Raw genomic sequence first — 25,435 nt, forward strand, 5'->3', positions numbered from 1 at the left:
GTTCAACTTGACCTGTTGATTTTATACCCGAATAGCATAGTTCATCATGTATTATGTCCGTGGAGAGATCTACAAACTGATATGCTGTGCGGCCTCTATGGGGGTCGTCTCAGGTCCACTCGGGTTCACCGCTGAGGATTAGCGGAGATTACAATATACACACTTGTTGTTGAGACAGTGTTTTGTTTACCATTGTCTTGACAAAGTCTTCCCTGGGCTGCCCTGACATGAATGGAGGGGATATAGTCGTGAGGAAGCAACAACAACACAGGCATGTTGTGAGACTTTAGACCACTGGAAGGCTGAGTCTGTTTACCTGTAGCCATCACACACGAATGCATGCAGAGATGTACTGTTACTACGATACCGTCCACGTGCCGTCTCTCCACAAATACACACCACTGAGCATTTGCGAGGCATATGGCCTACATGGAGTGCTCAGACAGATTAGCAGGGCGCTCGTGGCTCACTGGTACGACGAGCGGGTGAGAGTACCCAGATCTGGCTGTCCTGGCAGAAAACAGACAACTTGAAGCTGACTAAGCCTGCAGAGATGAGCTCATTGGATGGGTTTTAGCTCAGGTTAAGCCTTCTGCCACCTGCTCTCTCTCTCTCTCTCTCTCTCTCTCTCTCTCTCTCCCTGTCTCTATCTCTCTGTCTCTCTCACTCGGGGGATCCAGCCTCTGCCTTTCATGGACCACCTGTTATGCGCAAAGGGCTTTTCTCGTCCTTGAGTGAGTAGCACACAGTTCAGAGGTGGATTTACGAACGAGATATTAAACAGCTCAGCTTGAACTATGTTTTTATGCAGTCAAGGTCATAATATTGTAAAAAAGAGTGGCAGGAAAGTGGCTTTTATTCCAAACTGTATACAAGATACAAGTTGGCATAGCAGAAAAGCATGGTGCTGGTGGATTTCTGTCTTGGAAACTGATGGAGGAAATAACTTGATTTCAAAAGAAGGAAAAGTAACTGATTCAAAAATGACAAGTGTAATGTAGGAACGGATTCATGTTGGCAGGAGTTGAAGCGTCCCGGCCGACTTTATAAAGACGGGGATATTGAGAAACCAGCCCAACCAGTGTTGAAAATGACAAAAGAACAACAATGGAGACCAGATTTGGTTCAGAAGACCAGAACATTTCATGTTGAAGAGGAGAAACATGTTCTTTAGATTAGAAACAGACAATTATGAGTATTTTGAAAAAGCCTGTTTGGTCATTATTACCAGTATGTTTTGGTCCCTCTATTCATGATTTGTAGTTAATGAGCCAAATATTGAAACCCACCAGTATGGTCCTTCAACAGCACCAGTAGCCTTCGTCGGACATCGTGCTCCGTCACAGCTTGGACTAAAAGACCCAAAGAGGTGATGTCACCCCTCCTTAAGAGGCTAACGGGGAATCTATGTTTATCCCCGGAGGGATAAAAATGGTCGCTCAGCCTCGTGAAAGAGAGACGCGAGAGGATCAATTGATATCACTATGCTGAATTCACTCTACTCGTTGTGGTCTTGGAGGCAGCACATGTACTTGTAAAGGATCCATAGCAAACATTACATCTACACACTACAGAATACACTTCAGTTAAAGCATCTTTTTAGCTTTAGTGCATTTACACAGATCCAAGGTTTCTTATTCAAAATCTGCTTTTGAGGTCTGGCGAGTGGAGATTGAGTCGGTGCAGTAATCAAGTGTGTAAATGTATTCGTACACGTGTCGATCTAAATGTCTTGCTCGTAGGAGTGAGTGTTTACACCCTGCATGATGTGTCTTACTTAGCACTGGGACTTGTTGAGCATGGGCTGGCCTATCAGTAGCTCACAGTGGGGAATACTTTATGGCGAGGCCTCGTCTCCATGGAGGCACATGGACAAGGTCGGGGCCATTGCTTTTTATGGTTTTTATTCGTGTCCCTCAGTAGTACAGTCCTACGTATGGAAGAAGAAAGAAAAACAACAGGGAAAGAAGGCTCTGTTTTGGTTGGGCATGAATTTTATATATACGCAAATACGCTTTGAAGCAACGTTTGTTCGACTCGATTGTTGGCAGGCTTCTCAAGCCAATTCCAGGTGGACTGTAAATGTAGTATCAATAAATATATCACAAGATATTGATGCTGGCATTTCATGGTCATCTCTTCAGAGTGATAATCGAGGACTTAAAAGCCCTTCTCTAACAACAAGAGGAGCAGAGAATGGAAAAAGACTTTCCAACCATGTATGCTTTCATGTGTTTATCTTAAAAACAAACAAACTGTGAGACTGGTGATTCATTCTGATCCCTGATAGAATGTCAGCCAGCAGGCAAACACAAAAAAAGTGCCATTTCTCTCCTTGATTCCTTTGTAAAGATCAAGTCCTTTTAAAACAATAAGCATGAAGCCTGTTCCAAATACAAGATTACAGTATGCCATGAATTGGCCCATGTTCTGCCTTTGTGGAGTACAAAGCACCTCACCTCAAGTGCTCCGTGTGGAGTTTTCTCCACCCTCCACACAGGTCTGTCAGTGAGAGGAGATTCTAACTGCCTTCACCTTCAGAGGCCTGATTCAGCTAAACCAGCTCCCCCTGGAAAACACACAGGTGTGAATAAGAAAGGCATGAGATGTAATGTGCTGCTGAATGCAGAACAAATCTCAGTGTGTTGCATAGGAAATGCAATGCATCGACTAGGGATGCCATGAGAACCGTAGAGACTATCGACGACCAAATTCCAGGTGTTGTGACATCCCTAGTCCCTGAAATTGAAATTGTGAGAAGTTGCGGTATCCATTGAATGAAAAATGCACTTGTTTACTTGTGCAAACACAGAAAGTGTGATTTAATTAGAAGAACGCTGAGAGAGTGGACAGTGAGTAACATGCATCGGAAATGCTCACAGTCTGTATAAAAACAACCCAGTTCCCTTGTGGTCTAAATGTTCCCCGGCCCCTGGCTGAAGGAAATGTTCTCTCCAACACACTCCATCACGATAATAGCCTGGCGAAAACAATCTGGGCGAAAACATGAAAAAGGGCACACTTTGTCCACGCAGAGGCTTTTTTTATTTTTTATGAGGCCGAGTGTTTGAATAGCGACAGCAGGACAGGAACTACAAATAGCAAATGTCCCTCTTAGGTGTGAAGATTTAACCTCCACACAGGGACAGAGCCCGGAATGAGACCTGAACCCAGAACGGTAAGTGTGGCACAGCGGAGACGCAGAAATGAAGCACTACAGAGTTTATTTTGGGTCACGCTCGTCCTACTTTCTCGCAACGCTAGGTTGTCAGTCGCAAATAGACTGTCTGACCCCGGAAAAGTGGCTCATCTCATTTCCCCTCAACTCCACTTCGACTTCTCTGCCTCCGATGCGACGCTCTCTCCGACTCCCCTGACCGCTGCCGCTCCCTTGGAGTCTCTTTTACAAACGAGGGCCATTGTGCGTGTCGGTGTGTGAGCAGTACGTGATCCCTCTCAATGACATGTCTGCTCTTCCACTCCTAATCTCGTCGAGAGGGCAGGGCGTGGCGGCTCGCCACAAGCGGCCTCTGAAGGAGACTAGACGCTGGAGTGGCCCTGCTGTGAGTTCTTCTGAACAGCTTTTAGTCCTCAAGAAAACACACTCATTGCCCCTGACTAAGCACTGCGAGGCCTTTTGCTGCAAAGACCAGGAGACCCCAAGGAATCACAATGAGTTTATTCAGCAATTTAAAAAAAAAAGCAGTATAATATAGTCCAGGCATCCCGGTGTCCTTGGGCGTATCATGAGTCATTCAGTCCACAGGGGGTTGATGAAGAGGAAGGAAGTACCCAAAGGGCTTTTGCTGTCACCTCACCAACTAATTATGTTGCAGATGACGCAAGCGTATTTTCCCATTTGATGGGAAAAGCAGAATTGTGAAAGGAGCAGATCATTCGGTGTGTGTGCTCTGTTCTGTGTACTCTAATCAGGAGTGCAGTGTTTTCCTGCTTTCTTTATGACCACCTGAAGCAGGAAGTAGAGCCCGGCCGCGGGGCCATCGATGTGCCGTATTTATTGGACTCCTGGCTAGAAAAACAGGCAGGGAATGGTCAATTGTAACACAGCTAATAGGTCCTAAGTTGATTCTCACAACAACCGAAATGCACGTGATCGGCAATCGTCCTCTCTGAATCCCCTTAAGACACAGACAAATCGAACTGAACGAGAGCCAAACAAATATACGGAGAATATGAAATGTGAGTGTGTTGAGGTGGAAGAGCAACAGGTGGCAAATCAGGATGGAGAACCGATTCAAAACTAAACGAAAAAAGGCTTTTCTTTCCTAAAATGACTCACCGACACCGGTGACAGACAGATTGAAGCTCCGCATTGAAGCGTGTTTACAGAGGCAACATCTCCCATAAGCCCTCGGTTTTAAGGCAGCAGTGGGAGTAAATCTCTGAGGGCGTTTTCCTTCCTAATACCCCAGTCATAACAACATGTTGTTTGTCTGGTAAGGCTCATCCATGGGACTACCCTTCCAGAAAACAAAACGATGGAAATGTAATCAGGAAGTAGTGCGAGCCGACCGTACCTCATCCAGAGCAGTGACGGAGCAGAGAAAGATGAGTCATTTTAGGAAAGAAAAGCCTTTTTTCGTTTAGTTTTGAGGGCTGCATCCGGAAATCAAGAAATTGCAATTTTACAAAAATAGTCCTGAATCTCCACGCAAACATGCTATTGTACCCAATTATCTTGTAGCCGGGCGAAACATAGAACACACTGAGACTTAAACTAAAGATATATATAAAATATATCATGAGTCTCACAGCTTAGACGACAAGTTTTCATTCTGGTTTCAAAGTTACAAAAGATCCATGTGCATGATTGTTGTGTAATAACAGGAAATGATTCATTCGTGCCAGCAGATGTCAATCAAACTGACAATAAAACAGTGACAAAGCAAAATGTTTTTCCAAAGCTTCAATACTGTTTGTCTCCATCTGCATACTAAATGACATCAGCACACTGATGTCTTTAGGGGATGCTTAATGTTGGCTCTCTGCGTACTCAAACCCCTTTTTGTGTGTCTGATTTTCATCCATCCAACTATTTCGTTTTCCGTGTAATGAGCTTCTCTGTCTCGCGGAGCAGCTACGACATTGTTCTTCGTTCTACGTCCGTGAGCTCTTTCATCTTCAGAAGACGGGAGTGCTGTGTGTTTTTAAAAAAAAACCCAGTGGAAAGTTCAGCGGGTGCTGTGGCCGCCGAAGACCTGAAGCTACTTGAAAACACTAATGGACGCTTTTGTGCTTCACATCTCTTACTCTGTCATGTCTGATGGAAGCAAAATGGACTAAAATGCCTGAAAATAGCATGCTTTCTAGGGCCATGCTATTGCTGACGTCAGTACGTGTGGACATGGGCAGGAAGTTAACTTGACACTGTACTCAATGGCTCTCTGCACAGCGTGCTGCTACCAGACCCTCCACAGGGCATTAGTCAGCAAAGGTTCAAAACACGTTTTCTTTGTACAATATAACAGATAAAAGGCAGAAAGACCTGCAATAGAGAGATCTATATCATTATAGAGTAAATCATAACACCATATAAAGTTGATATAGTGTCATTAAAATGGAAAAAAGATGCTGCTCTGTTGTAATTAGACAAAATGTTCATGTGATATTCATCTTTACTAAATGTTTATGTGCCCTGATGGATACAAAATGCATGCTTGTTTGTTTTATTGCATACCTGTAACTAGGAATGAACTAAAACTGAACATAACATCCACTGTATGAATGGAGAAATACCGGCACTATGTTTAAAATAAGAGACAGTTATGAGTTTATGTAAGTTTATTTAAGCTTTAGCTGAAAGGTGCAGTTTCGAAGAACTCCAAAGCGGTAACAGCTGTGGTGTTTTCGGGATCTTACCTTCTATGTGTGCGCCGCTTTTTAATAATATTCTTCATCAGGCTTTTTCTGCTATTCTGTGTTATCGTAATCGTCGGCGAAGTCAAGCGGTGGTTGAGCTGTTTTGATGCCGTAGCTCCAAGTTTCTGAGGTGTGACGTAAGCCGATTTGTTTTAAAGCCCATGGAAGTTATTTCAATCATTATTTATCGGTATGAAGGTAAGTCTGCTGTTTTACTGTTTACTGAACAAAAAACCGATCATTCACCATTTTTGCAGTCAGTCGCCTAGCAACAGTGTTCTCACGACTTAGACCACCTGAAAGTGAAGCACGCTGACTTCCATTTCCAGATTAGCGCCTCAAATGTTTCATTTGAAGGCAGCAATTATTCCTGGTTCACAGCTGCTCCGATGAAACTGTTGAGTGCTCACACTTTAACTCCAGCATTGCAGGATGTTTATCAGTTGGTATTGCTGTCACTTCATAATGAATTGTTATGAACACGGATGCGGATACGGAAGGAGATTTTTTTACCAATATTATAAATACCAATGTAATTTGTTACACAAGGAAAAGGAATAAGTTTGTGATATTGTTGCACTTGTTGGAAATAAGAACGTCTGACACATGGATACTGAGTATATTTTATTTTATTTTGAAGGACACGTTAATGGCGACATTAGGACAGCCTGCACCCGCCACATCTTCACACTTAACTGAGATCCCTTGGGGGGCGGGTTGAATGAATTGCTTTCATGGATGACAAATTGCTGTATTGTTCCTCTTATCCTTTGTAACCAGCTGTGCCTGTGCTGTCCAATAATACATCTGTGCGACATGCTTCAAAACACAAATGATGAGGGGTAATGAGCGAGGAGGAGAAAAGAGAGACAAATTGACAGCTGGCAGAAAGAAAGAAAGAAAATCTATTTCTGTCACCCAGTTCTTGATCTTTAGAGATCTCTTGTTACGTGTGTGTGTGTCTCTGCAGGTGAGTCTGAATTACAGCGTCTGACTGTACTGATCTGGCATTCGATTGCCACAGCCAGACGTCTTACGTAACTACAAATGTAGAGCAGACGTTGCCATCAGGCACCCAGTATCAGGTACGCCGTGATCCAACACACACCTCCGATCATCGAGAGCCCCTGAAACGGGATCTACAGCAGCATTGTTGGGGGGCAGAGAGGGCAGCTCCGAGGTTTTCGATCAGATAAGCAGCCGCAATTGTGCCCTTTGGACTTTCCAAACGCTTCGGTTGCGTCTCTGAAAGAGCAGCTTGAAAGGTTGCCCCGTAAAGGTCACCGCTTAGACCTGATTGCTTTCTTTTTGTGATGTTGATCCTTTTATTCTTCGCGGTATTCTTGACCGAGCGCACAGATGTCATCGCTAACCGACTCTACGCGTATGTCATTATGCAACCCAAAGATAAGGGGTGGATGGGGGGGCATGGTGGAACGCATGCAGAGAGATTTGCCCAACTATTCTCCCACCTATACATCCCGCTCTTTTCTCAACAACGGATGTATTTCCATGCAGATCTATATCCAATTGTAAATTGTTTCTAGGATTAAAATATAACCGCCTTAGTGGCGCCTTGATGATGACCCCCCCCCCCCCTCTTCCCAGTTTCACACAAATTCACAAAGCCGTTGAAACTGAATTGGAAACATACATGGGAACAACAAAGTCGCACGGAGATGAGGCTTGAATACGATGACGTCTCTGGGGATAAAACGAGGTGCACTTTAGATATTACCCGCTGATACATGAGCCACAGTTTAAAGCCTGTCTCTTAATCTCTCCGATGCATGCGTGTTCAACCCGGTGAGCTTGATAAAAAAGAAGGTTGCAACCTCATGACCTTTTGAAACCAAAAGCAATAAAGACAAGACAAAGCTATAAATGTGACACCGGTGTGTACAGGCGGTATCGCTCCCATTCAGATTCCTTCTCCGTCTGCGGTCTTCGGGTTTTATTTTCTTCATTTTATCAGGCTTGTAGCAGCATGTGTAGCTGCTTAAGTGGCAATTCATCTTCTTGTTAATTACACTTAAAATGTTGAACAAGATCTGTCCTCAGTTTCTCTCCTGTCTTACCTGCTGGCAATGAGAGCAGATGGAAGCCTGTTTCTGATGAATAAATTAAAGACAGGGAGCCATTACTTTAGCCTCTAACCTAACTTTGTGTGTTATTACAGAGTGAGTGACGGCCAGTGAACCGTAGGCCGTTAATATGATTGAGATTCCCAATTGCTCTTTTGTCATTTTACTCGTGATCCGAGCCATCACTTAGGTGTAATGAAACCAGTGACCATAAAAGCGGTCGATGTCTACACGACCGCTGACTTTTGTTGGTTGTCTTGGCAGCGTTTTGCCACTTGGCACACGCTAGTGGAGCGAGTCGGAGAGAAGCAAGCGGGGCAGGCTGTGCTTGTGAAACCGTACCACATCCAGGCTTTGAATTATGGATCGGCGATGGGAGCTAGCAGCGCTATAATCAGCAAGAAGGCCAACCAAGTCAACCCTGCTGCTTTAACGAGCAGAACAGCAGGTCCTGTTGATTAGAAAAGGCATCAGCCGGGAAAGGTGCCCGGGCGAGGGTGCTCTATCGCACCCCACTGCTTTTCATGGTGTTTACGTTACTCCATCCCACTAATTGGTTTCATGTCGCTGCATAAGCAAGCTGTTGTTTTGACTTTGGCTGATCCTTGTGAGGATATGAATATTTTAGGAGCCTCTCTCTTTCACAGCCACAGAGTGTAAATTCACGGTCTGACTCTTTGTTTTGTCGGCCCCGGGGGTCACGTTAAAAGTGAGACGGGCCCCGCGTCCAAATGCAAAGTGGCTGTAGCTCATGATGTCCGCTGTGAAAGGGGAACGGCGTGATTAAAACGGACAAAAGTGACACCACGTTTACAGAAGCTGTCAACCAGGAAATTGCTTTCCTTTCCACTTCATGTGGATTCTTGGCTCCCTCTGGTCCGCTTGTTTTAAAACTGAAGTCTCCTTTAGCGCCGGCCAGGAATTAGTCAGCAGTCAATAGAAAAGGGGCTGATTGGTCCCAGTAGAAAGAGCGACTAACTAGACCCAATTTAGGTCCCAGCGGAAAATCTGACCGAGACGTCCCTGAACTGGACCATAATTGAGAGATTTCTTTGTCTTGTAAAGATCATTGTTAACAAGTCACTGCTTCTTCCTGATAGGAGTGCAGATGTAATGGCTAAAGGTCAGATAGAATTAACGACCATCATGTACCAAATCACACTGAGGACTCACACTTCTATTTTACAGTGTAGTAGTTTCCACTGTCAAATGATTATTGATCACAGCCTGGCCTAGACGAAGTTCAGACGATGAATACGAGGTTAGAGAAGCAGAAACATTGGCAAAAAGACATAGAGGGCTGATAAATGTGCTCTTGTAGCCCATTAGAGTCTCAGCTAAATGTCCCAGTAATTAATTAGCATTGCCATAGTTACAGCTTGCCCACTATTTTGTTAATTAACAGCAACACCAGAACATTTCTATTAATCTTATCAGGTTCTGTGTGTTTGCCGTATTGTGCCAGTGGTGTTTATAGAGTGGTTGCTGTGCAGCTGTCCACTGAGTCCCAGTTGATTCAGGTACAGCAAATAAGAGGGGTGAATCGGTCAGCTTCGCTATAGCTCAGAGTCTGCCCGTTCCAACTGCCTGATGAATAACTGACAGCTGGACCAGCTGATCAGGTCCTGCTTTGATCTGTGGCTGTGTGATATTGTCGGTCAGTCCAAGTGGAGATAAATCATCGGCTATACGTGCAAACGCGTGTTCACAGCTGACCAGCATCGCCTGCAGACCTCTAGTAATTTGAGATGCGTGCGGAGGTCGTCTGTGATCCTAAGTATGTCCGTAATTTGTCAAGGAAAAATTCCACCACAAATGAGCTGCCATATTTTCACCAAACAGAGGTCATGTGATCATTTTAGTCCCGTGCAAATTGGCATCTGGGTGTTTTGGGGTCGGAAGTTTTTTGTTTTCTCCGCATCATTTTTTTCCTTTTTCCTGGTGGAGAATTATGAATGCTGCGTTGGCAAGAGAGGGGAGCAGGATTTCTAAATCACATGCTAGTCCCATGCAACTAGGGCTATAGAAATTACTTATTTTTTTAAATAAATCATTAAGCTACCAATCGATTTCTAGTTTAGTCTGTAAAATTCTCAAATATCCTGTTTTGTCTGATCAACAGTTCAAAACAATTCTAAATTTACCAACATCAAAGAGTATGAACACCAGAAAATATTCACAGTTGAGAAGCTGTAACCAGTTCATCTTGCCAATTTATGCTTAAAAAAACTGCTCAAATTCAAAAAGCAATCATCGTGCCTGCTATAGTTGCTGAAAACCCCTTCTGTAGATCAATTAATCGTCTGATTGTTGCAGCTCAAACAATTGAAAGGTGTTGAAATCTTGTTAAAGCTGTTGACATCTTTTGTCAGCATGGCATAAATCATCAGTCTTTTTGTCAGTGCACAGCGCACCGACTGCGTTGGGAGTGTGCCGGCCTCAGCTCTTGTGGTCAGTCATGCCTTTTTGCCACCCAACTTGCACAAACTTGCTTGTTGCAGAGCACATTAAATGCTGCCTGCTTACCGGTAGTTGCCATGCATGTGTGAGTAAACGTTTCCACGCAACTGTGTATATGAGAGAGAGAGAGAGAGAGAGAGAATGTGTGGAGACTTAATGGTTTCCATGAGACTGCCATGTTTCCACATGAGTCTTCAACCTGTTCTGTACTCTAGAAGTGTGACCCATACTTCACCCCTCATTGTCTAACAGCAGCCTCTTCATTGAACTCATAGGACTGAGAAAGGCACCTATTTTGGCAAGGTCTAATGACAGGGAGGTTACCTGTGGTCCATTATCTGCATCAAAACCCTGAGGCACATAGACATCCAGTATTATGTTGCCACACAGTGTACTGTCATCTTAGAGTCTTATCAGAAGACTTATTAGTGGTATAGAATGTGCCCAAAGCAGCAGCTGCTGTGTGGAAGGCTCTGTAACTTAAGGAACACAGACGGCAGATGGGACCAGAGGTGTTATCAACACCCTGGACCTATAATGATTTACCCCAAGTGCATGCGCACGGACAAAACTGCATGGATGAGCACACTATTTGATACCTACCATACATGAGCATTGTTGCATGTTCATCAGCTTTCTCAAGGAACACACACACACACACACACACACACACACCATGCATATATACTCACAGGCGCTGTTCACATTCAGTTTGAAAATGCATCTTTTTCTCTCCTTCCGTGTTATTTTTTACATCGCAAACACTGCTCTTCACAATGGCCCAGAGTTGAAAACACCATCGTCACATTTTAGTGTGAATGAGGACGTTGAAGTTGAAACGATGATGCATGTTGTTACAGACACATTTTGATGTCGTGTGGAAGCTCTGCTGTGCAGACGTGTTTCTCTTCATGTTGTCAGACTGTGTGAACAGAAAGTACTTGGTCTTGGTGCAGCAGCTCAGGAGTTACAGTTTTCCTTGGTAAAGACATGACTACTTTATACTCCGTATGAGAACAGAATCACAGAAAGAAGAATTGTGTTTCCTGCTTTATTGAAACATAATATAAGACATGAGGTGGAGTGGGAGGGGATGGAACAGAGTTGTAACTGCAGACCAGCGACGGCTTACCAGATGATGGTTGTATTTCTCACTTTGGTTCTTTGCCCGCTGGGCTTTTGACAATTTACTTTCATATCGACGATTAACGATTTAGGAGATGACGCCCAATGCTCCTGCTGATTTTAAGACACTTTGTTTATGTTGTATTTATTGTGCATTGAGTCAAAATGCATTTAAGACGTATATAAAAGTATGTATATCAGTCTGGTAATTACGACTAATTTTAATAGCCTATAATATTGTATAGAACAGCCCAAGGTCTCTCCTTCTAGTGTATTTTCAATTTGTATCCCTCAATACCATTACACATCTGACAGTGGGCTCCTGCAGCACATGCTGGCACTCAACTCTATCTGGTTGCCACTCTTACAAACTGCTGTGAAGTCCCATGTTGGGAAGACAATGGCTAACAGGGCTGAAAGACGGACCAAACTCAGTGTCTCGTAATGACAAAAGCTTCACACGGTGCACCGTCAGGGACGACAGCGATTGAACCACAGGCTGCTGCCAACTGTTCCCCTAATGCGGACACGTTTTTAAATGAATCCACCTTCGTGTGAAATGCGATCAGAACACGTACGTCATTGCAGCTGGAAATAAAAGCTAGAGGAGAAGCAGGAAGTTAAGAGGATGTGCTCCCCTTGAGCACAATTGGTACGAAAAAAAGGCATATTTTGAGCGCAGTCAACGACTGAACTGGAAAAGACAACCAAGTGTTGCTTCATCTCTTCCATCTTCCCTCGCCCTCCGCATATATCTCTCCCCTTGAATTTCAATCGAGGGGCTTCAAAGTGAGCGGCTCAGCGGTTGAGGGGGTCATCAAACAAGCCGGGTGATTCAGCGTTACAGTCCTCAGAGGGCTCTCCAGGCCCACTGCCGAACAAAGCTGGGCAGCTTAAAAAAGGAACTGCCAAACTCCCAGCTGCCCTGTTGTCGCATCTGAAATAAAGTCAAGGGTTCTCTACCTGCGGTTATTGACTTTTCTGCCAATTTCCTGTCGCTGTGGGCAACCCGTCAAGCCAACTGTACCCAGTGTGAATCAATGCTTTGTCACCAGCATTATGGTATTTTCTTATGACGCTGTGCTGTTCAGAATTTGTCCCTGAAATGTTCTTTTGGAGAGCTGGGATTTACTGATGATTGTGGGCGAGGCATAAGCTTTGTCTAACAGCACAATCGGAACAATGAGATACGTCAGTCTCTGTGTATTCACATACAAGTACTGCTCAGACTGTCATATGCACACACAAAAAAAAAGACATTTTCATCAATCGCAAGCTGCCCTGACCTGTCTTCTCAAGAGTTAATGGGCTGATGGTTGGGTCATTATGTTCTATAGCCAGGATTTAGAGTCAGGCCGATGGCTGTAGTGGATTTCTATTTGCATACACACTTGCTATGAAGTGTCCCTGATCGAAACGGGGGCTGTTTTTGTCACCAGGACGGTCTGTCACACACTAGAGCAGACATCCTTCCTTGACATTTCCATTTGTTTCTTTTTGACGATCGTTCTTTCAATTCTTGGTAATGAAATGTTACAAAAAGAAATACTGAGTGCAGATTTGTTCACTCAGATCGGTGAGCCGACCAATCCCAGCCGAAGTTAATTGTGACGGTATTTTTATATTTCAGTAACCCTCCGTCCGTCCTTTTGGTCGTGTACTTTTTTCAAACTGAACCTCAGCTCACTGAATTGCTCATGAGCTCAGCTGTGATTCACGAGAGACACATAGCATGAAGTTAATTGGCAGCTCAGATGTCAATATGGGCTTAAAGACGTAACACCCGCTCAAACTCTGTGCCTCTTTTTCCCGCCTCTCTTTCCCGTCTCCGCCTTCCTCGCCATCATCAGATGGTGGTTCTGATGGACCCCATGGAGGACCCCGACGACATCCTGCGTGCCAACCGCTCCAGGGAGAAAACGTACATGTTCGATGTGACGTTCGACTACTCGGCCAATCAGGTCAGCCATAAGTGAAACTAAAATAAATAAAGTCGAAACAAATATGCACACAGCACTGGTGTCCCTCGAATATGCACTGAATCGCTTTACGGTTATTTTCTCCTTTCTGTGCAGGAGGAGGTGTACCGAGCCACAACCAAAGGGCTGATTGAGGGCCTCATATCAGGCTACAATGCCACCGTGTTTGCCTACGGACCCACAGGTTTGTGTGTGTGTGTGTGTGTGTGTGTGTCACAAAGTTAACTGAGCACTCTCTCTGAGGTAGATCAACCACCAATTACATGTGTTAGCTTTCTGGTGCATGGTCTCTGGTCAGCTGCCTTCTGACTGGCCATTGGTCTCAGGGGTTCTCAGCTCCTAGTGTCCTCTTGTGGGGAAGTAAACACAGGTTCTAGTGAATGTGTGTGTGTTTATGTGTTTGGTTGCATCGTGTTTAACAGTGTGGTCAGATCAGCCAAGGAAAAATGAAGACAGTACACCGTGAAGATTCAGTCATACAGACACAGTATTCACTTTGGCTACCAATGCTATCTTATATATCTTATAATTCACTTTCTTGGTCCTTCAGGCCGCAGGATTGACACATTATCTCCTTATCGTGTTGTTGTGGGAAACATGTTTTCAGGTTGTGGGAAGACATACACCATGCTGGGGACGGACAAGGAGCCAGGCATCTACGTTCGAACGCTGAACGACCTGTTCCGTGCCATCGAGGAGACCAGTGACGACATGATGTACAGCGTCTCCATGTCCTATCTGGAGGTCAGAATTTCCCTTTCTACAGCTCGTCTCCAGACGTGCTATTATCATCACAAGCAGATCGCAGAATCTAGTTCAAGCGACATGACACATCTCCGGATTGACCTGAAGTGGAGCTTGAAATGTTGTAGCTATTAACATGAGCGCTCACTCCGAGTTAAAACAATTCTTGTGATTTCTTCACATTTGACGTGTGTCTGTTCTTCTTCTATCACCGTTTTTATTTTTGCCTGGCATTTGTTTCGCATCTGAACGGAGCAGAACGTGCGTCCATTATACACAGCCCTGTAGAGAAGCCCAGACTTTGCAGAAGTTTGTGTTTTTAAATGCCTTGTGTTTCTTTTATATCTTGTTTTGATGCCTTTATGTCTCACTTTGAATTGCCTTTTGAGTTTTTGAAATGCGCTGCAGAAACACACTTGCCTTTTCCAAAAACAACTAAGATTTTCTTTTTTGTATTTATCTTCTTTTTTTCTTCAACAGACAAAAAGATCACAGGAAAAGAAACACCATGTGAAACAATCAAACACTTTCTAAATTGGTATTCCGAGCATTTTGTCTCTCTGTTATATTCTTTGACCTCTACTGCCTGATTGTTTTCTCTCGTGCCGACACAGAATGTATGTCCCTGCTGTTGATAAGCTGACTACAGCTGACAAGTCAATAAGTGCATCCTTTTTTACAAAAACAAAAGAGATGCAAAGCTTTGAATCACTCGGGTCAGCTTGGTGTGTCAGGGCCTTTTAGATGGAGTTGGTTTTCGAGCATCGTGGCATGAATTGATGCTGATTGAAGATGCAACAACACAGCGCTGTCAGTAACCGTGCTGTGGGTGTAGAGGTGCTTTCGTTGCACAGAAGCCTGCAGTACTTTCAGGTGCGGAGTGATCTCTGGTCCTGTTGGCTTGGTGATAATCTCTGCCTTTGTCAGTCGCGATGAACCGCAGATAAGACGGCAGGCTGATGATGGCGCTTCCGCTGTACACCTGCTGGCTGTGCTTCCAAACCTCATGACTGAGACGCAGGTAGAGCTCAGACATAAAGGCCGTAATAGCGCTGGATACAATGGGGTTGGTTCATTTGACTCTGATAGCAGTAACTGAGCCTCTCTGTGTGACTTTGTTCCCATTTAAAGAGGTCATTTTTCATACAGTTGTCATACAAAGTTCTCTTTGTTTATGTGGTATTCCTAGTTGTGAATAAAGTTCTGATTGCACTTCTTACCTCGCATGTAGCAGCTACTTCATTTTTGTGATGCAATGAATATTGTGTGAACCCTGGAAATTGTCTCATTCAGGATTTAAGTGAATCATTTTTCCATCATAATGTGGGTAGTTTAAAATGTTGTCAGGAAATGAGAGAGAGCGAGAGCGAGAGACAAAGAGGCAGATGATGAAGAAAGAAAAGTGTGAAAAGAGCATTCGATTTAACTAACGATGTAAATGGCACAGTTAAGCACTTGTTGGGTGCAAATTTTGCCAATTAGCAGGAGGTCATTGAAATTACATTTTGTGTTTTTCGGTGCCAAAAGCTATTATGTCCGGTGATTGACAATGCTTTTGAAGCACGGCTCTTTAGTAGCTCTCTGGGTGGGTGGAGGTAAATGTTCCTATCAAAGTGCCAATCATGGTGTCTGGATGTTCTCTGACCAGTATAACTCTTCAGGATGAATCCCGACACAAAGCTGTGTGTGACGTGTGTGTTTGCCGTCTCCAGGGAGCAATCTGTTGCCACTGCTGCCTCGCCACAAAGACGTTAAACGCCATTTTACGGCCTGGCTGAGCGATGGGCACACATCTGCTCCGTTTCTTCTTCAAATCCCTCTCTCTTTCATGCGTGCAATCTGTGACGCACAAACACACACACACACAGAAACACAGACAGTGAATGCAAATAAATATACTCTGTACGGATAAAAAAAGACACATTCAGTTATTGTCTACCACTCACAGGCACACAGTGCTCCCTCCCCCTTTTCTGTTATCGTCACCCTGTCTTTAGAACTCTTCTCACATTTAGAAACCTCAATGAAGAAACGAGAAACCTTTTTAGAAACGCTGTACGCTAGCGTCTTGGATGGCAAAAGAGATTTTTCCTTTTGGATTATTGCAGAAAACAAGCTTTGTGGGAAACATGTGTTCATGATAATCACACGTTGTGTTCAGCAGGATAATCTTCACAAACTTTTCAGATTTGTGAACCGTGAATGGCAGATGTAAAAAGCTAACGTTAGGCTATAAACAAACTACACCACGGTTGCATGACTTCCCCGCCAACAAGCTGAAGGCGGACTGGTGTTCGGCGTGATGACGTTTTGCGAGCTCATTTAGCCACTTGTTAGCCTTTTTAAGACTCGTACAAGTGGGATATGTACTGGTGTATTTCATGGAGTAGAATAAAATCCATTACGCTTGACTTAGAGAACCGGAAGTTAAACAAAATGCAAACTAATTTCCAGGTTTTAGGACTAATTCATGCAGGAATCTATGTGCTCAGTTTCCAACCAAATGATTGACTTTCCCCATCAGCCTCAGCTGTACTTTGTGTTGAGTGCTAATTATAAATGTTAACATGCTACTAAGATGGTGAACATTATACCCGCGAAACATATGAATGTTGTCTTTTTGAGCATGTTAGCATGCTGACAATTGCTGAAAGCACCGTAGTGCCTAAGCACAGCGTTACAGAGCCGCTTACGTGGCTGTCGACTCTTCGTCTTGTTCAAACTTCACCAGCAATGAAAGTACAGATGGAAAAAATAATACTACCCCTCTCACAGTGTGTGGCTGGGGTCTGCTTGAGAAATAAAAACGGTCCTCATTGCACCGGCCTCCTCAGCGGTTTGTTGTCCACTGGTTACTTTCCAGCACGTCACTTCTGGTGCTGAGCTTTTACGTATGTTTAGGGGCTTTCATTGCACCATCGGTGTCGGGCCAGTGAAGGCTCGTGAATTATTTTTTCCCGTGAAAGAAGAGCACTGACACCGGCTAATGACAGCCTGCCACCCAACAAGCTGCGGTCTCTAAATGACAAGTTGCTGAAAATATAGCACCTGATGTTTTTGTACCAGGCTAGTTCTGTCTAGGACGCCTGAAAGGCTGAATGGAGCTTTTTCAGAGGACATGAACAACCTCCTGGTGATTCATTTCTCAAAGGAACCTGAAAGACGTTGAGCAGATATATAAACTCTACCATTCCTCTGACTTGTACTGTGCTTCTGTGTCTTTTCAGATCTACAATGAGATGATCCGTGACCTGCTGAACCCGTCCTCGGGCTTCTTGGACCTGCGAGAAGATTCTAAAGGCGTGATTCAGGTGGCTGGAATCACAGAGGTGTCTACCATCAATGCACAAGAGGTTAGACGAGCTGATCTAACTGTGAATGACGCGACCACTCATTTATTCGAATCCAAAACGATTCAGATGACATTCAGCGTAGATGCACACCTGACAAAGGACTCTGCCCTTGTGTTTTCAGATCATGGAATTGCTGATGAGGGGCAACAAGCAGCGCACCCAGGAGCCGACGGCCGCCAACCAGACGTCCTCTCGCTCCCACGCTGTTCTGCAGGTCGCCGTGAAGCAGCAGAGCCGGTCTCGAGACCTCCTGCAGGAGGTCCGCTTTGCTCGCCTCTTCATGATCGACCTCGCCGGCTCCGAACGAGCAGCACAGGTGAAGTGTACATGTGCTCTGTCAAGAAGTGTCTGAATGGCTGGACGTAAACTGGTGGTTTTGCAGGTGGACAATTGACTTGGTGTTTTTGTGTCTGGTTGGGTGCATTTACTTTTGTCAACTAGTTTTCTGCCAAACTCAAGTTCATGTGTCTGCTACATACACTGCTTCTTTTAAGCCCGTATGGACACATCACACATTTATAGCCACAAAACTACAAGGGTCTGCTTTGTGAGTGTGCGCTCACTGTGGATCCTTGGCAGCGGATCCCGAAAACAGTCCACAGGATTGAGGTTCCCATAAACCTTCAGGAGACTTTAATAAAAGCCTCTTTGTCTCTGCCGATCTGGCCCGCTATGCAGTATATTAAAGTAATACACCGACGTTTTGGCAAATGGGATCATGTTATAGTGCAACAATGTCTCTCAAGCAGCTAACGAAGCTAACAGTGCAACAGAAATACATCAAATATACTCTTTACAAAGAAACATATGACACAATAGAAAAAGTATTGAAGAGTAGCAAAGATGAAGACGACTTGCGTGATTGCCAAACAAAACATTTGAAAGCACAGCACGTTTGATGCTGTTTCGCTGCTCTGTGGAGAATATCGTCTCTGGCGTGGCACTGCTGCGGTCGATGCTTTTGTGGAGAAGAGCTCGGCGTTGTTGTCAGACAGGAAGAGGAGACTGATTCATTTCCTGGGTTTTGTTTTGTTTGATTGCTTTGACCTTCTCTTCTTAAGCAGTCAAGTGAGGATGTTAAACAGTATTTATGTTGTCTGCAGGTTTTCAAGTCTGCTTCTGTCAGATGAATGGCTCGTCATGTCGGCCGTGTTATTACTGCCACCTACCTACAAACCATGAGAACAACACGCAAACCGTCTGAGCGAGAGCTATTACTTAACCATGGAGACAGTTTTAAAGGTTCACAGCCATACTGTTGATGGATGGCACATATGGCCTCCAGGAACTGAGCATAACAGAGAGTTGTTTGTTGCTTGAAGCAACATGAAACATGTTCCCTGTTTTTAAGAAGAGGAGTGCATGTGGTTCGTAAAAGTTGAGGAGGTGATGCCATCTCCTGGGCAAGAATGGAAACATGGAAACATGGCTGTGAAAGAAACAGCCGAGCGTCTTCAGAGGTTAGGCTGCCCTAGTTGCAAAGGGGTTTAGAGCCCCTCACATTTTGCTATTAAGTATTGCTCTGTAACATTAAATAATCATGACTGAATAGGCAAAAAGTAAAAACAAGATATATAATTGGGTATAATTTATCAAGGTGTAAACCCAGATTCCTGATACAATGTTGCTAAATCCTGATTGGATGGAGAAAAAGAAGAAATGCAGAAATCTCTCATGTGAAATAACTGAAATAGTAACAATAGAAGAAAATAGTTTTTCATGTGGCATCACAATGCTTGTAGTAACAAGTTGATGATGAAGTTTTCGGGACATTTGAGGCGCCGATGTACCCCCCCCCCCCCCCATCTCTATCTTCCCTCATTTAGCTGTCTCTGTCTACTCTGTAAAAAAGGCATGAAATAACCAAAAAGTAGTTTAAAAAGCTCAGGTTTCGTCACTCACACCTGTCTATCTACTCGTCAGACTCAGAATAGGGGTCAGCGGTTGAAAGAGGGGGCCCACATCAACCGCTCCCTCCTGGCTCTGGGCAACTGCATCAACGCCCTGAGTGACAAAAATGGCAAATATGTCAACTATCGAGACAGCAAGTTGACTCGACTGCTAAAGGTACAGCAATTTAATGATTGATAGGGAAACCAACTCCAGGATGAATCGATCTGTATTTTGTGATTCAGTTGACATTCATCATTTGACCTTGATTGACAGGACTCGTTGGGCGGGAACAGCCGGACGGTCATGATAGCCCATATTAGCCCCGCCTCTGTGGGCTTTGAGGAGTCTCGTAACACGCTGGCGTACGCTGACCGTGCCAAAAGCATTCGAACACGGGTGAGAGCTCCTATTTCACCTCGTCTGTCCATTTAAAGATTTTATTACATTTCTTGAAATTATACTTCACTGTGAAATATGTTCTCTCGGCATTATCACACTTTGTTTTAATATATATTTTCTTTTCTTTGCCTTTCTCATCATTGGGTGCTTCAGGTGAAGAAGAACCTGATCAATGTGTCGTACCACATTGCTCAGTACACCAACATCATCTCAGACCTGCGCAGCGAGATCCAGCGGCTCAAGAAGAAGATCGCAGATCAGGCGAGCCGCCAGCTTAACTCGGAACGGACTGACATCCGCCATGTCCAGGGTACAGCCTTGTCCACACTGCCTCCTCCAGCACATAAACAATATCCAAAGGAATATGCCAAAGGAAGCTGTTTCTCGATATTTGTATTATACGCTGCCCGTTAATGACGATATCCTTACTCCCCTCTCCTTGTCATCATCTTTCCTCATCTTTCACAGCGGAGGTCCAGGCCCACTCCAGCCACCAGAGTCGGGCAGAAATGGACCAATTGAGGGAGCAGCTCCTGGATGCCTTCCGCCAACAGATGGAGATCAGGAGGAACCTGATGGAGCTGGAAAACAGCAACATGGAGGTCCAGATCGACACCTCCAAACACCTGTTGACCATTGCAGAGTCAGTGTTCAGGATCTATATCTTTCTTTCTTATATCTATGTGTGTGTGTGTGTGTGTGTGTGTGTGTGTGTGTGTGTGTGTGTGTGTGTGTGTGTGTGTGTGTGTGTGTGTGTGTGTGTGTGTGTGTGTGTGTGTGTGTGTGTGTGTGTGTGTGTGTATATATATATATCTGATAGCAAACATACAGTAATATGTGACATTCAATAATACGGGTTGTTGACAAAAAGGTTGTAAATTCACTTGCAGTATGTGTGTACCTCAACCAGTATTTACGGTACAAATATTCGTGTATCTTACTCTCTGCGCTTCTTCTACCAGCTGGGAGCAGGAGCGGACGAGGCGCAGGAGGAAGTGGCGGGCTGAGAGGAGGAAGGAAAGTGTCAATAAGGACGAGAGCGAGAAGGACTCTGACTCCCCGGAGTCTCCTCCAGACAGCACAGAGACCCAGCAGGTGGCGATGGCCCGAGAAAACCTGGTTACACTCATGGCGGAACAGAAAAAGATCCACAAACAGAAGGTAGGATTCTTGATCTACTTTTTAAAACTAAGAGGAAATGGTTCAAGTACTAACCAGTGAATAGTCTAAAGCTTGGATATTACATGAACATGGCATTTTCTGATGAATACAAAACAAGACGGGGCACACATCTTACACCGTTCTTCTGATCCTGAAGTCGCTGCTCGAGCGCCGATTCCTGGAGCTTCGGGATCGCGCCCGGCGCTTGGAGGAGCTGCTGCCTCGGCGGGTGACCTCCGAGGAGCAGCGCGAGGTCCTGTGCCTCCTCTGCAAGGTCCACGAGCTGGAGATCGAGAACACGGAGATGCAGTCCAACGCGCTGCTCAAGGACAACGTCATCCGGCACAAAAACTTTGTGGTGCAGCGCTTCGAGCAGCACAGGCACCTGTGTGACGAAATCATACAGCAGCAGAGGCAGTTCATTGTTGGTGAGACTTGCAGCATTCACTCCGAAATTAGTTGAAAAGCTTTCATTTAATATGTGGAGACCTGGAAAATGCACACTCGGGGCATTCTGGTCCTTCCTTGACTTAATGCAGACCTCATTTTAGCCGATACTGTCAGCTAGAAACTCTGTTGGCCCTTCTGAAATTTCTTTGATGTCTTAACCTTTTCTGATTGAGGGTGACTTTGAGCTGAACCGAGCTGGAGGGAATATTAAAGAACCTGCACCTATTTTGATAATCTTGTTAAAAAATGAACTTTTGATGGTTCCTGTTTCTCAGATGAGAGGATTTTCTTCTCAGGTTATAGCACATTAAATACTTTGACCGATTGGTCGGACCAAAGAAGACGCTTGATGAAGTTGCAATGATTTATAGATCAGAGCAATCGAGAAAATGATCTGCAGATGAACCGATAATGAATAGTCTGGTTTTTGTGAATTACTGGTTTTCTGAATTGTACCTGTGCGCTTGTGTTCCAGACCACAGTCTGTCGGTACCTCCACACCTCCAGGAGCTGTACGAGATGTACATGAGGGAGCTGGACGAGAGGAAACTGGACCGAGCCATGGCCCTGGATAAGGTGACCACCAGACACACCATCAAGGTAGCCCCCTGCCTGACAAATACAATGTAGAAACTAGATTATACGAAAATAATAAATTGGCCTCGGTGAATATTGATACTAACATTTCTTCATCACTTCCAGGAGGGCTCTCTACCCAAGATCACCCTGCCTGGTCAGGGTCGTGACAACATGCAGGACATGGACTCCGACCAGGAGAGTGTACGCAACATGTGCTCCGATAGCAGACGAGGCCACGCCAAAATCCGGAGGCACACTTTGCCCCCAATTCAGCCTGAGCCAGAGCAGTAAGAGGACATCTTCATATGTTTCCCATTCATAATCTATAAAACAACGCCATTTCATTTAACAAGCATCACAAAACCTCCATACTCCCATGACCAAGTTAATACCTCAGTGTTCTTCTCTCTCTTCCAGCGACAATAACAGAGTTTTTAAGAGCAGTCCTCATGCCAGGCAGATAAAAAACTCTGCTGTCGTGACCCCGCCTCCCATCCACATAAACGGGAAGGGCAACCGAGAGGTGAGGACAATTTTAATGAGCAGTATTTGACCCCATTCATTCCACTTCAATAGCCGTCCCTGAGAAGTGCTTCATGCTGTGAATTAATACAGTCTAGTCAGGGGTTGCTTTTCACTTCAAGCAATGTGGGTTTGTGTTTGAATTAAACTCACTCGGATATTTCACTCTCGTAAAGCTGTTTAATTTTCAACTCGCATGCCTCCACAAAAGATACAAGTTTAAATAACCTCCGACCTCCGTCTAATCTACGCAAATGTCTCAGGAGTGTTGCTCAGACGAGATGAAGTAAGAAGAGTGCTGGAATTCAAATGCTCTCTTCAAAGTAAAAAAGTAATTTTCGAGAGGCACAGAATTCATTTAGATGGCACTCAATCTGACCTTCTACTGAAAGCAAAGGACTGCAGTCAATGTCTGAACATAATGTGAGCACTCTGCTTCTCATGTCTGCAGCTACAGCCGCTGGCTCCTGAGAGCTCTCTGAGCTACAGCCATCTCAGCCACAGCGTCAGCAGCCACCTGGACTCATCGCCCGAGAGCAGCGAGGCCGGGGCTGATATCCCCCTCTTACAAAGTGGTAAGCTGTTCAGTGTGCATGCAGTACGGGTTAGAGAAGGGACAATCAGATTCTTTCAAAAGTCTTTCAGCACTAACGAATGGTTAGCTGTGGCCATAAAAGCGTGACGAGTAATTCTCTGTCTTTCTTTAATGGCTGGTAAAGTGGGGAAAGAAAGTAAAAAAAACAAACATGTCCTCTTGTCTCCGCAGAGCGGCAGCAGATCCTAAAGGGGGTGCAGAACATTGTGGTGAAAGCAGCCCGTCGGCGCTCCAAAGCCCTGGAGGTGGACGCCTTGCGGTTGCCCCCTCCCCCCTCTCCCCTGCACCCCAAGAAGCAGAAGAGCAACCTCTCTTTGACTGAAGCCCCCCCAAGAGGTTTGCCAATGCGCCGCGGCAGGCAGCCCAGCCCTGAGCTCAGACACGCCACCTCAGACGATAACCTGTCCAGCAGCACGGGGGAGGGGCCCGGCCTGCAAGTGACCTGGACACGCCCACGTCACCGGCAGGTCGCTGCCAAGAACCAAACGCCCCGCGACGTGGACTTTGAGGCTCGCCGCAAGAAGAGGCGCTCTCGCTCTTTCGAGGTCACTGGTCAGGCAGTGAGTGTTTTCCATATTTCGCATGTGTTGAGACACTGATGTATTTACATTACATATTAACGCAGCTCACACAACGCAGGAAGTGTTTTTTGGCCACAAAGGGGAAGAAAGACGAAGCAAATGGCAGTCAGGCTTATTATACCGCATCGTCACATTCCTATTTTTAGTCTTTTTATTTTATTATTATGGAGGCCCAACACAGAGAAAAATAAGACAATCACTCATCTCTACATTGAGCCATCTAACAAAAGCCCACAGTAAACATTTCACCATTTTAGATTGTTGGTACAAGATAAATATTTTCTTCCTCTTCTCACTTGCAGCTGCCTCAAACCAAGACAACCACAGCTCAGAGGTTCCGTCCTCTGGACAGCACATCAGACCACCATCTCTACAACAACGTTCAGCCGCAGGCTCCCATGCTCCGCCCCCAGCACAGAGGGGTCCCTCCTCTCGCCAAAATCAGGGCACCCCACAACATCCAGCAAACAGGTGAGCCGCTGTCCCTGCAGACTAAGACACGTTCCTCTGCAACAACCTTTTTACCGAGCTTTGTATTGTTACATCCCCCCCCCCCCCCCCGGTTTTCCCACAGGCTCAAATGCAGAGTCCTCCGCAGCCCACATGACCAACCTGAAACGAGGGCCCCAGCTGCGTCAGCCCCAGCCCCTCCTCTACATCAGCACCACAGGCACCGGGGGCCAGCGCACACGCAGACACTGAGCCATCACCCGGATTTATCCTCAACACCAGCAGTAACACCCAAAAACCAGCTGAGCCTGGAGAGGGAACCCAAGAGCAACCATAGTTTACCCAGCCCAACAGTTAACCCCTTAGTGGCGGACATGAAGCAGGATCGTGACGCAGTATGACGGAGACGACCCGGACGGTAGCTGGACCTCCACACAGGTCTCCTCTGTGCTTCGCTGTGGACACTCCGAGACCCACCAGCCTACAGTGCGTGTTCTGTTCTGTCGAGTGTTTCCACTTTAGCTTGCTGTCGTGCTGAATTGTGTGTTATCCTGAAGTCCAGGACGGTGTCACGCTCACTGTGCTACACTGTACTAATGTTTGTACGTTACGAGTATATACGCTTTGGTAATGTTTAGCGCTCGTTATGAAGCATTAAGCTAATGGGGGATGTTTATGAGGACTCAACCTCATCGTAATGATGTATATGAGAATCGGGAAATTACCCGCTTTCTTCGACAAAGCATGCAAAACAGCTGACAGGATATTACACTAACGGTGATGTAAAAATTGTTGAATGAGAAATGGCCTCCTGTCAAATTGTTTCAGCATCGTTTTTTTTCTTGTAGTGAGGTTGTTTCAATTTAATGACACTAATAGTTGAGTGAAACTTGGATCATCTTGATTGTTGTGCACTTCTGGATTCAAACTCAATGTTGTATTCTCACACGCCCGGGTCGATGCCTTTTCTTACCCAAACGTGACTGTTTAATGTCATGTCTGTTTGTGTAGCTGCAGAGCACCCCGAGTTGTTTTTCCAGATTAGTTGGCTGTATTTTTAATGAATTATTTAACTGTTGCCTTTACTTTTATGTTGTTGTTATCAACATTGTTTTCATAATTGCTACTTTCTATGCTTTATTTTGTACTTTTTTCATTTGTACCAAAATAAATTCAAATG

The 25,435-nt window shown here is 45.0% G+C and overlaps 1 protein-coding gene across 1 annotated transcript in view; it reads left to right on the forward strand.

The window, feature by feature from the left end:
- kif19 (kinesin family member 19) overlaps positions 1 to 25,213 on the forward strand; it is a 30,735-nt gene extending 5,522 nt beyond the window's left edge. The window contains exons 3-20 of the mRNA XM_079293108.1: positions 13,400 to 13,510; positions 13,625 to 13,712; positions 14,136 to 14,272; positions 17,500 to 17,625; positions 17,747 to 17,941; positions 19,549 to 19,692; positions 19,792 to 19,914; positions 20,071 to 20,227; positions 20,386 to 20,560; positions 20,880 to 21,078; positions 21,236 to 21,506; positions 22,004 to 22,128; positions 22,231 to 22,394; positions 22,525 to 22,630; positions 23,081 to 23,204; positions 23,396 to 23,784; positions 24,108 to 24,276; positions 24,380 to 25,213. Coding sequence (XP_079149234.1) covers positions 13,400 to 13,510; positions 13,625 to 13,712; positions 14,136 to 14,272; positions 17,500 to 17,625; positions 17,747 to 17,941; positions 19,549 to 19,692; positions 19,792 to 19,914; positions 20,071 to 20,227; positions 20,386 to 20,560; positions 20,880 to 21,078; positions 21,236 to 21,506; positions 22,004 to 22,128; positions 22,231 to 22,394; positions 22,525 to 22,630; positions 23,081 to 23,204; positions 23,396 to 23,784; positions 24,108 to 24,276; positions 24,380 to 24,507 — 2,931 coding nt within the window. The 3' untranslated portion in view covers positions 24,508 to 25,213. The remainder of the gene's footprint in view (positions 1 to 13,399; positions 13,511 to 13,624; positions 13,713 to 14,135; positions 14,273 to 17,499; positions 17,626 to 17,746; positions 17,942 to 19,548; positions 19,693 to 19,791; positions 19,915 to 20,070; positions 20,228 to 20,385; positions 20,561 to 20,879; positions 21,079 to 21,235; positions 21,507 to 22,003; positions 22,129 to 22,230; positions 22,395 to 22,524; positions 22,631 to 23,080; positions 23,205 to 23,395; positions 23,785 to 24,107; positions 24,277 to 24,379) is intronic.
- Positions 25,214 to 25,435: the final 222 nt, after the last annotated feature.

The sequence above is a fragment of the Melanostigma gelatinosum genome, assembly GCF_949748355.1.
Source record: "Melanostigma gelatinosum genome assembly, chromosome: 21".
NCBI lineage: Eukaryota > Metazoa > Chordata > Actinopteri > Perciformes > Zoarcidae > Melanostigma > Melanostigma gelatinosum.